Source organism: Choloepus didactylus, chromosome 7 (assembly GCF_015220235.1).
Source record: "Choloepus didactylus isolate mChoDid1 chromosome 7, mChoDid1.pri, whole genome shotgun sequence".
NCBI lineage: Eukaryota > Metazoa > Chordata > Mammalia > Pilosa > Megalonychidae > Choloepus > Choloepus didactylus.
This window is the reverse complement of record NC_051313.1, coordinates 74,171,265-74,183,696: the sequence shown is the minus strand read 5'-3', so window position 1 is coordinate 74,183,696 and position 12,432 is coordinate 74,171,265. Positions and strand designations below refer to the sequence as shown.

General features: G+C 35.9%; 1 protein-coding gene across 2 annotated transcripts in view; it reads left to right on the top strand.

Annotated features, from left to right (window-relative positions):
* Positions 1–12,432, top strand: part of IRAK1BP1 (interleukin 1 receptor associated kinase 1 binding protein 1) — a 109,371-nt gene that overhangs the window by 10,522 nt on the left and 86,417 nt on the right. For both annotated transcript variants that reach the window (XM_037843593.1, XM_037843594.1), the window contains exon 2: positions 11,914–11,979. In XM_037843593.1, coding sequence (XP_037699521.1) covers positions 11,914–11,979 — 66 coding nt within the window. The remainder of the gene's footprint in view (positions 1–11,913; positions 11,980–12,432) is intronic.

Below are 12,432 nucleotides of genomic sequence, written 5' to 3'. Positions count from 1 at the left end.
GGGAGAGCTTAAATTTTTCACAGACAAACAAATGCTGAGAGAATTTGCTAACAAGAGACCTGCCCTACTGGAGATACTCAAGGGAGCCCTACAGACAGAGAAACAAAGAAAGGACAGAGAGACTTGGAGAAAGGTTCAGTACTAAAGAGATTCGGTATGGGTACAATAAAGGATATTAATAGACACAGGGGAAAAATATGACAAACATAAACCAAAGGATAAGATGGCTGATTCAAGAAATGCCTTCATGGTTATAACGTTGAATGTAAATGGATTAAACTCCCCAATTAAAAGATATAGATTCGCAGAATGGATCAAAAAAAATGAACCATCAATATGTTGCATACAAGAGACTCATCTTAGACACAGGGACACAAAGAAACTGAAAGTGAAAGGATGGAAAAAAATATTTCATGCAAGCTACAGCCAAAAGAAAGCAGGTGTAGCAATATTAATCTCAGATAAAATAGACTTCAAATGCAGGGATGTTTTGAGAGACAAAGAAGGCCACTACATACTAATAAAAGGGGCAATTCAGCAAGAAGAAATAACAATCGTAAATGTCTATGCACCCAATCAAGGTGCCACAAAATACATGAGAGAAACACTGGCAAAACTAAAGGAAGCAATTGATGTTTCCACAATAATTGTGGGAGACTTCAACACATCACTCTCTCCTATAGATAGATCAACCAGACAGAAGACCAATAAGGAAATTGAAAACCTAAACAATCTCATAAATGAATTAGATTTAACAGACATATACAGGACATTACATCCCAAATCACCAGGATACACATACTTTTCTAGTGCTCACGGAACTTTCTCCAGAATAGATCATATGCTGGGACATAAAACAAGCCTCAATAAATTTAAAAAGATTGAAATTATTCAAAGCACATTCTCTGACCACAGTGGAATACAATTAGAAGTCAATAACCATCAGAGACTTAGAAAATTCACAAATACCTGGAGGTTAAACAACACACTCCTAAACAATCAGTGGGTTAAAGAAGAAATAGCAAGAGAAATTGCTAAATATATAGAGACGAATGAAAATGAGAACACAACATACCAAAACCTATAGGATGCAGCAAAAGCAGTGCTAAGGGGGAAATTTATAGCACTAAACGCATATATTAAAAAGGAAGAAAGAGCCAAAATCAAAGAACTAATGGATCAACTGAAGGAGCTAGAAAATGAACAGCAAACCAATCCTAAACCAAATACAAGAAAAGAAATAACAAGGATTAAAGCAGAAATAAATGACCTAGAGAACAAAAAAACAATAGAGAGGATAAATATCACCAAAAGTTGGTTCTTTGAGAAGATCAACAAGATTGACAAGCCCCTAGCTAGACTGACAAAATCAAAAAGAGAGAAGACCCATATAAACAAAATAATGAATGAAAAAGGTGACATAACTGCAGATCCTGAAGAAATTAAAAAAATTATAAGAGGATACTATGAACAACTGTATGGCAACAAACTGGATAATGTAGAGGAAATGGACAATTTCCTGGAAACATATGAACAACCTAGACTGACCAGAGAAGAAATAGAAGACCTCAACCAACCCATCACAAGCAAAGAGATCCAATCAGTCATCAAAAATCTTCCCACAAATAAATGTCAAGGACCAGATGGCTTCACAGGGGAATTCTACCAAACTTTCCAGAAAGAACTGACACCAGTCTTACTCAAACTCTTTCAAAACATTGAAGAAAATGGAACACTACCTAACTCATTTTATGAAGCTAACATCAATCTAATACCAAAACCAGGCAAAGATGTTACAAAAAAGGAAAACTACCGGCCAATCTCCCTAATGAATATAGATGCAAAAATCCTCAACAAAATACTTGCAAATCGAATCCAAAGACACATTAAAAAAATCATACACCATGACCAAGTGGGGTTCATTCCGGGTATGCAAGGATGGTTCAACATAAGAAAATCAATCAATGTATTACAACACATTAACAAGTCAAAAGGGAAAAATCAATTGATCATCTCAATAGATGCTGAAAAAGCATTTGACAAAATCCAACATCCCTTTTTGATAAAAACACTTCAAAAGGTAGGAATTGAAGGAAACTTCCTCAACAGCGTAAAGACCATATATTAAAAACCCACAGCCAGCATAGTACTCAATGGTGAGAGACTGAAAGCCTTCCCTCTAAGATCAGGAACAAGACAAGGATGCCCGCTGTCACCACTGTTATTCAACATTGTGCTGGAAGTGCCAGCCAGGGCAATCCGGCAAGACAAAGAAATAAAAGGCATCCAAATTGGAAAAGAAGAAGTAAAACTGTCATTGTTTGCAGATGATATGATCTTATATCTGGAAAACCCTGAGAAATCGACGATACAGTACTAGAGCTAATAAACAAATTTAGCAAAGTAGCGGGATACAAGGTTAATGCACATAAGTCAGTAATGTTTCTATATGCTAGAAATGAACAAACGGAAGAGACACTCAAGAAAAAGATACCATTTTCAATAGCAACTAAAAAAATCAAGTACCTAGGAATAAATTTAACCAAAGATGTAAAAGACCTATACAAAGAAAACTACATAACTCTACTAAAAGAAATAGAAGGGGACCTTAAAAGATGGAAAAATATTCCATGTTCATGGATAGGAAGACTAAATGTCATTAAGATGTCAATTCTACCCAAACTCATCTACAGATTCAATGCAATCCCAATCAAAATTCCAACAACCTACTTTGCAGACTTGGAAAAGCTAGTTATCAAATTTATTTGGAAAGGGAAGATGCCTCGAATTGCTAAAGACACTCTAAAAAAGAAAAAGGAAGTGGGAGGACTTACACTCCCTGACTTTGAAGCTTATTATAAAGCCACAGTTGCCAAAACAGCATGGTACTGGCACAAAGATAGACATATAGATCAATGGAATCGAATTGAGAATTCGGAGATAGACCCTCAGATCTATGGCCGACTGATCTTTGATAAGGCCCCCAAAGTCACTGAACTGAGTCATAATGGTCTTTTCAACAAATGGGGCTGGGAGAGTTGGATATCCATATCCAAAAGAATGAAAGAGGACCCCTACCTCACCCCCTACACAAAAATTAACTCAAAATGGACCAAAGATCTCAATATAAAAGAAAGTACCATAAAACTCCTAGAAGAGAATGTAGGAAAACATCTTCAAGACCTTGTATTAGGCGGCCACTTCCTAGACTTTACACCCAAAGCACAAGCAACAAAAGAGAAAATAGATAAATGGGAACTCCTCAAGCTTAGAAGTTTCTGCACCTCAAAGGAATTTCTCAAAAAGGTAAAGAGGCAGCCAACTCAATGGGAAAAAATTTTTGGAAACCATGTATCTGACAAAAGACTGATATCTTGCATATATAAAGAAATCCTACAACTCACTGACAATAGTACAGTCGGCCCAATTATAAAATGGGCCAAAGATATGAAAAGACAGTTCTCTGAAGAGGAAATACAAATGGCCAAGAAACACATGAAAAAATGTTCAGCTTCACTAGCTATTAGAGATGCAAATTAAGACCACAATGAGATACCATCTAACACCGGTTAGAATGGCTGCCATTAAACAAACAGGAAACAACAAATGCTGGAGGGGATGTGGAGAAATTGGAACTCTTATTCACTGTTGGTGGGACTGTATAATGGTTCAGCCACTCTGGAAGTCAGTCTGGCAGTTCCTTAGAAAACTAGATATAGAGTTACCATTCGATCCAGCGATTGCACTTCTCAGTATATACCCAGATGATCGGAAAGCAGTGACACGAACAGATATCTGCACGCCAATGTTCATAGCAGCATTATTCACAATTGCCAAAAGATGGAAACAACCCAAATGTCCTTCAACAGATGAGTGGATAAATAAAATGTGGTATATACACACGATGGAATACTACGCGGTAGTAAGAAGGAACGATCTCGTGAAACATATGACAACATGGATGAACCTTGAAGACATAATGCTAAGCGAAATAAGCCAGGCACAAAAAGAGAAATATTATATGCTACCACTAATGTGAACTTTGAAAAATGTAAAACAAATGGCTTATAATGTAGAATCTAGGGGAACTAGCAATAGAGAGCAATTAAGGAAGGGGGAACAATAATCCAAGAAGAACAGATAAGCTATTTAACGTTCTGGGGATGCCCAGGAATGACTATGGTCTGTTAATTTCTGATGGATATAGTAGGAGCAAGTTCACAGAAATGTTGCTATATTAGGTAACTTTCTTGGGGTAAAGTAGGAACATGTTGGAAGTTAAGCAGTTATCTTAGGTTAGTTGTCTTTTTCTTACTCCCTTGTTTGGTCTCTTTGAAATGTTCTTTTATTGTATGTTTGTTTTCTTTTTAACTTTTTTTTCATACAGTTGATTTAAAAAAGAAGGGAAAGTTAAAAAAAAAAAAAAAAAAAAAAAACAAGGTTGAGCCCTCTACCATAAGTTTTACCCTTGGGAAGACGGTTGCTGCAAAGGAGAGGCTAGGCCTCCCTATATTTGTGCCTAAGAGTCTCCTCCTGAATGCCTCTTTGTTGCTCAGATGTGGCCCTCTCTCTCTGGCTAAGCCAACTTGAAAGGTGAAATCACTGTCCTCCCCCCTACGTGGGATCAGACACCCAGGGGAGTGAATCTCCCTGGCAATGTGGAATATGACTCCCGGGGAGGAATGTAGACCCGGCATCGTGGGACGGAGAACATCTTCTTGACCAAAAGGGGGATGTGAAAGGAAATGAAATAAGCTTCAGTGGCAGAGAGATTCCAAAACGAGCCGAGAGATCACTCTGGTGGGCACTCTTACGCACACTTTAGACAACCCTTTTTAGGTTCTAAAGAATTGGGGTAGCTGGTGGTGGATACCTGAAACTATCAAACTACAACCCAGAACCCATGAATCTCGAAGACAGTTGTATAAAAATGTAGCTTATGAGGGGTGACAATGGGATTGGGAAAGCCATAAGGACCAAACTCCACTTTGTCTAGTTTATGGATGGATGTGTAGAAAAGTAGGGGAAGGAAACAAACAGACAAAGGTACCCAGTGTTCTTTTTCACTTCAATTGCTCTTTTTCACTCTAATTATTATTATTGTTATTTTTGTGTGTATGCTAATGAAGGTGTCAGGGATTGATTTAGGTGATGAATGTACAACTATGTAATGGTACTGTAAACAATCGAAAGTACAATTTGTTTTGTATGACTGCGTGGTATGTGAATATATCTCAATAAAATGATGATTAAAAAAAAAAAAAAAAACAAGGAAAAAAAAAAAAGATGCAGTGCCCCCTTGAGGAGCCTGTGGAGAATGCAGGGGTATTCGCCTACCCCACCTCCATGGTTGCTAACATGACCACAGACATAGGGGACTGGTGGTTTGATGGGTTGAGCCCTCTACCACAGGTTTTACCCTTGGGAAGACAGTTGCTGCAAAGGAGAGGCTAGGCCTCCCTATGGTTGTGCCTAAGAGCCTCCTCCCGAATGCCTCTTTGTTGCTCAGTTGTGGCCCTGTCTCTCTAGCTAAGCCAACTTGAAAGGTGAAATCACTGCCCTCCCCGCTACATGGGATCAGACACCCAGGGGAGTGAATCTCCCTGGCAACGTGGAATATGACTCCCGGGGAGGAATGTAGACCTGGCATCGTGGGACGGAGAACATCTTCTTGACCAAAAGGGGGATGTGAAAGGAAATGAAATAAGCTTCAGTGGCAGAGAGAATCCAAAAGGAGCCGAGAGGTCACTCTGGTGGGCACTCTTACGCACACTTTAGACAACCCTTTTTAGGTTCTAAAGAATTGGGGTAGCTGGTGGTGGATACCTGAAACTATCAAACTACAACCCAGAACCCATGAATCTCGAAGACAGTTGTATAAAAATGTAGCTTATGAGGGGTGACAATGGGATTGGGAAAGCCATAAGGACCAAACTCCACTTTGTCTAGTTTATGGATGGATGTGTAGAAAAGTAGGGGAAGGAAACAAACAGACAAAGGTACCCAGTGTTCTTTTTCACTTCAATTGCTCTTTTTCACTCTAATTATTATTCTTGTTATTTTTGTGTGTATGCTAATGAAGGTGTCAGGGATTGATTTGGGTGATGAATGTACAACTATGTAATGGTACTGTGAACAATCGAAAGTATGATTTGTTTTGTATGACTGCGTGGTATATGAATATATCTCAATAAAATGAAGATTAAAAAAAAAAAAAAAAAAAAAAAAGACATAATGCTGAGCAAAATAAACCAGGCACAAAAAGAGAGATATTGTATGTTACCACTAATGTGAATTCTGTGAAAAATGTACAATGTTTTATACTGTAGAATGTAGGGGACCTAGAGATACCAATTAGTGGAGGGGGAATGATAATCTAATAAGAACAGATAAACTATGGAGGGTAATCTCAATGTTATGGGAATGCTCAGGAATGATTATGGTTTGTAAACTTTCTTGGATATAGTAAGATCATGTTGGAAGCAATAGAGTTATTTTAGGTTTTTTTTTCTCTTATTCCTTTGTTTTCTTAGGGGTTGTTAATTTTCTTGGGGTATGGTAGGAACATGTTGGAAGCAATGTAGTTATTTTAGATTATTTGTTTTTCTTACTCCTCTGTTTGGACATGGTTTATTAATTTTCTTGGGGTATGGTAGGAACATATTGGAAGCAAAGTAGTTATTTTAGGTTATTTGTTTTCCTTAATCCATTGCTTTGTTTGAAATGTTGTGGGGTTTTTTTGGTTGTTGTTTGCCTGTTTGTTTTTAATTTTTTGATAAACAAAGTTAAAAAATTGAAAAAAAATCAGTAGAAAAATGGGAGTAAAAACTAAATGACAAATAGGGTGGGATGGGGGGATGGTTTGGGTATTCTCTTTTCACTTTTATTTTTTATTCTTATTCTGATTCTTTCTGATGTAAGGAAAATGTTCAGAAATAGATTGTGGTGATGAACGCATAACTATATGATCATACTGTGAACAGTTGATTGTATACCATGGATGACTGTATGGTTTGTGAATATATTTCAATAAAACTGAATTAAAAAAAAAAATGTATGAACTACTGATTTACTTAACAAAATGGATGAATCTTAAATGCATATTGCTAAATGAAGGAAGCCAGATCCAAAATACTGTATGTCTTATGATTCCATTCATATGACATTCCAGAAAAGGCAAAACTATAGGGACATAAAATAGATAAAAGTGGTTACGAGGAGTTGTTGGAGGGGAGAGTGATTGTCTGTAAAGAAGATGCACAAGAGAAATTTTAAGATGAAGGAAGTATTTTGTGTAGTACTGGGGTGGTGGATAAATGACTATGCATTTATCAAAACCCATAGAGCTATAAATCAACTCTAATGTATGTTATCTAAATGTGTATATGTGTGTGTGTGTATGTATGTGTGTATCCCAGAGTAGAATTCAGTCTGTGACAAATGAACCAGACTGTGTTAGAAATTTGTGACATAACTGCACTGAAAATAGGAGGTTGGAGGAGGAAAGGGCTAATTAACTTTGGAAAACGATGTTTTGACTGAAACTGTAAGGATAAAGACAAAAAGGAAATGTCCATAAAGCCTATGCGCTACTTGATAAATTTGTTTCTCAGGGGTTCCTGGTTAACTATTCTGAAACTGCTTTGCATGTATACTGTGGTTTAACAAATAAGTAAATGGATGGTGGATGATGCCAACCTGGTTTCTAACTTCGGAAGAGGGAAGTTACCATTCAAAGAAGGGAAGGCCAGAATGAACTCCTTGGTTCTGAATTAGAGTTGGAAACATCAGTATGAACTCATGTTTAACATTGTATATATACAGATGGGTAGATAGAGAAACAATTGTAGATATGTGTGTATATGTGGGTTAGTATACATAAATTTATTACCTCGCTGTGACCACTGAGAGGACCTAGAAGGAAAGAAACCCCAGTAACTGTGAGGACTCTCATTACCCAGATCTTAGTTTTAAGTATTTTCCCAAATAAAAGGAACTAGGGCTTCTTGGAAAAATGGATTATTCTAAAGTTGAGGCAGGGAAACTACACCAAGAAATTGCTAAAAAAAAAAAAAAAAAAAAAAAGTGGGGATATGTAAAATGGACATATAGGCACCAATCTATAAGAAACCCCAGTGGCAATATGGACTAACTACAATGTGTAAACTCAGAATTGAATCTTAGAACATAGCCTAACGTGGACATAATAATTGTAATAGTCCCTAGATTGTAAGCTCTTACAGCAGTTAACTCTATCCCTGAATTGTAATGCCTGTCTCTAAACTTTGAGATGCTGATCCCCTAGCATATAACCTGATTGGTCTCTGGAACAATGCATATCTCTGAGACACCTGAAACTCAGAGCTAGAACTCGGCAGATATGAATGTCAGTATTAGTGCATACAGCCACTGTTAAAAAAAAAAAAAAAAAAAAAAAGGTGAAAAAGAGCCCAGACTTCAATTAGTTATATGAATGAAGCAGGTCTGGTTAAGACCAGGGCAAGCCAGGCCAAAGGGTAAAGGTTGAAATTGATTGTGTTTTAAAACTTCAACTTCCATATGAGACCAAGGGAAGAGGTATCTATTTGGTACAGGATCTAAATTTTCTAAACAGTACAACTCTGCAGTCGATTTGTTCAAACACCACAATTGCATGGAACTTTGAATAGGAAGTGAGATACGGTAGGTTAGTATAGGCTGGAGTGAAATAGTGACACATCCCAGAGTAATTTGGGCAGATAATAAAAAATATATTTACAGCCTCCCCCTCCCCAGCCCCGAGGATCTGGGGGAAGGTGCGGATGTGTTGGACATCCTCACCTGAAGTGGTGTTGATGTTGTCACAAACATTGGGACTGGCGGTTTGATGTGCTGAGCCCTCGATCATGGGACTTGCCCTTATGAAGCTCGTTACTGCAAAGGAGAATCTAAACTTGCATATAATTGTGCCTAAGAGTCTCCCCCTGAGTACCTCTTTGTTGCTCAGATGTGGCCCTCTCTCTCTCTAACTGAGCCATCTCGACAGGTGAACTCACTGCCCTCCCCACTATGTGGGACCCAACTCCCGGGGTTGTAAATCTCCCTGGCAATGCAGAGTATGACTCCCGGGGATGAATGTGGACCCGGCATCGTGGGACTGAGAGTATCTTCTTGACCAAAAGGGGGATGCAAAATGAGACGAAATAGTTTCAGTGGCTGAGAGATTTCAAATGAAGTCGAGAGGTCACTCTGGGGGACATTCTTATGCACTATATAGATAACACATCTTAGGTTTTAATGTATTGGAATAGTTAGAAGTAAATACCTGAAACTACCAAACTCCAACCCAGCAGTCTGGACTCCTGAAGACAATTATATAATAATGTAGATTACAAGGGGTGACAGTGTGATTGTGAAGACCTTGTGGATCACACCCCCTTTATCTAGTGTATGGATGAGTAGAAAAATGGGGATAAAAACTAAAGGACAAATGGGGTGGGATGGGGGGATGATTTGGGTGTTCTTTTTTCACTTTTATTTTTTATTCTTGTTCTGGTTCTTTCTGATGTAAGGAAAATGTTCAGAGATAGATTGTGGTGATGAACGCATAACTATGTTATCATACTGTGGACAGTGGATTGTATATCATGCATGATTGTATGGTGTGTGAATGTATTTCAATAAAACTGAATTTAATAAATAATAAAAAAAAATTTTTTTAAGGAAAAAAAAAAAAAAAAGAAACCCCAGTGGCAAAGCTTTATGAGCAATTTGAGCAACAAAATAAATAACATAGTATTTACTGAGGGAGTGTGAGCTGGATTCGGTCACTAGTCTCCAGTGAATAGAGTATGGAAAAAGACAAATAGTAACGTTACAGTGAGGAAACCTGACAAATCAAGGGATTGAGGTTAACATGATTAATACCATGTGGATATCATGTACCTCCTAATGCAATATGATGAGACATCCCTTCACCTCTGTAGTATTCTTTCTGAAAACCCATAACCCCAGTCTAATCATGAGAAGAACCGCAAACAAACCGAAACTGAGGGCCATTCTACAAAATACCTGAACAGTAATCCTCAGAACTTTTAAGGTCATGGAAAACAAGGAAAGACTGAGAAACTGTCACAGACCTGAAAAGAATAAGGAGACATGAATTAAAATACACTGTGGCATGCTGGCTTGTATCCTGGAATATAAAAATGGGAAAACTGGTGAAATCCAAATAAAGTTGGGATTTTAGTTAATGGTAGTTGCACCAGTGTTGGTTTTTTAGTTGTGACTTATGTACCACAATAATGTAAGATGATAACACTAGGGGAATCTGAAACTGGGGTCTATGGGAACTCTCTATAATAACTTGACAACTTTTCTATAAATATAAAATAATTCCAAACTAAACAATTTATTCTGAAAAAAGTAGGTAACGCCGCAGTACGTAAAGTACAATTGCTTTTATAAAAATGTCTATACACAGTCTAGATATGATTATATGCATTGATAGATGACAGTAAAATATTTTGCTAAAAATCTAGGGTTTGGGGACATTATTACTTTCTTCTTTGTTCTTTTCTCTAGTATTTCTAGTATTAATTTCTTTAATTAACATTATTTTCATAAAGTCAGTGTTGTTAAAAACAAAAGTAAAGATGAGAGATACTTTTCTTTCAATTTACATTTCCTAAAGTTTATTTCTCTTATAATTTTTCAATCAAAATATTTACATATCTTTACCAAATGAAGTGAAGAAAAACAAACTAAAAAAGAGACATCCAGAATGGAAGAGAAATTTTTACCTGCAATAAAAGAATATTGAATGACAGAAAAGTTTCATTATAGTCAAGGGAAATAATGATAGTTTTGTAATAATCAAATGAAAAAACAATATGTATTGTACAGTTTTATTTTTCTGTATTCTAAACTTTCTACAATAAGCAGGTATTGCCTTTATGATAAAAAAATTACATTAATATTTTTATGGGAGTGGCAGACATCACAGCTATAATTGGAACTTGAGTTCACATTCTCAGGTTAAAACGTTTTAGAATTTTTCTGGATAACAAACTGCTCAAAATTAGTTTATATCTTAAAATTCAGATACGGTTATATCCCCTACTAAATAACTTATAATTAAATCTTCACTGGGCATAATAATCATTATATATTTATTTAGCATATATTTTGAAAGATATATACAATTATAAAGTATAAGTTCTGCCTGTATCTGAGGATAGTGATCATTTCACTAAATGAACTAAGGAAGAGTTCATTTCACTAAATTTAAAAATGCTTTGGAAAAGTAAATAAATTTATCTTTTACAGAAGTATGTATTGTATTTGCCCAGAGAATCACAAAGCATTGAGGATAAAAAAACAAACTGCCCCACGTCCACTCTTTCAGAAAACATTTATATCACAGTGGTATAGCATCTGCTTTTGCTGAGTGCCTTTGCCATGCCAAGCACTTTATATATAATTTCTCATTAAATCCTCAAATACATGTGGTATACATGGTGTTAGCCTGATTTTATAAATATGGGAAATTAAGGTTCAAAAATTTGAATAACTTACCCGAAGTTGTACATCATAGGTATTTAGTAAATCTGTATTAAATTATTTGTAAGTTAACTGTATCTTTAAAAACCTAACAATTATAACTTTCAGAATGCTTTTTATACAAGTAATTTCTAACACATATTGTACCATAAGTACATACTTCCTGTACAAGTCAATGTAAAAATTGCTATAAATGGAGTGACATGAAATTTTCAGCAGATATTTTCAGCTTTATAATTTATTTGCTATCACTTTTAGGAAAGTTTTAAAACATTAGTCAAAACAGTTTTTTCTTAATAAGTTCGGGTTCCTAATTTATGTTTTAGAGTAATTAGATATTTAGTAATCATACTCTTGTACTTTCTGTTTCAGTCAGAAAATATAACTGTGACAAAGGATTTTAGAAGAGTGGAAAATGCTTATCACATGGAAGCAGAGGTATGTATCTATCTTAACAAATAATTAGAAACAGCATGACTTTGTGGGGACGATTTATATTTGTTTTTATTCTTAAAACTAAAATGTACAAGAGAAATGCTTTTCAAAGTATTGATAAAAGATTTTTTTCTCAAAATCATCTTTGGTGATAAATACCTATGTAAGCTTTTAAAATAAATTTAATGAGATTTATTTAAGAGAAATTATTTTGAAATGGAATAAAAATAGCAGGGGGTAAGTAACAGTTAATTGCCACCTGACTAAAATTTTAGCAATATTGTCTCCTAGTGAGCAGGAAGCACTACAGAAGAGAAATTTCTTTTCCTCAGATAAAAAGCAAATTAATAAAGTTGTAACATAAAGGATTGAAACACTTTTCAATAGTCCTTTCACAATGCAATTTTATTGACTTGTGGTAACTTAAGGACTACTTAAAAATAAAAACTACTCAAA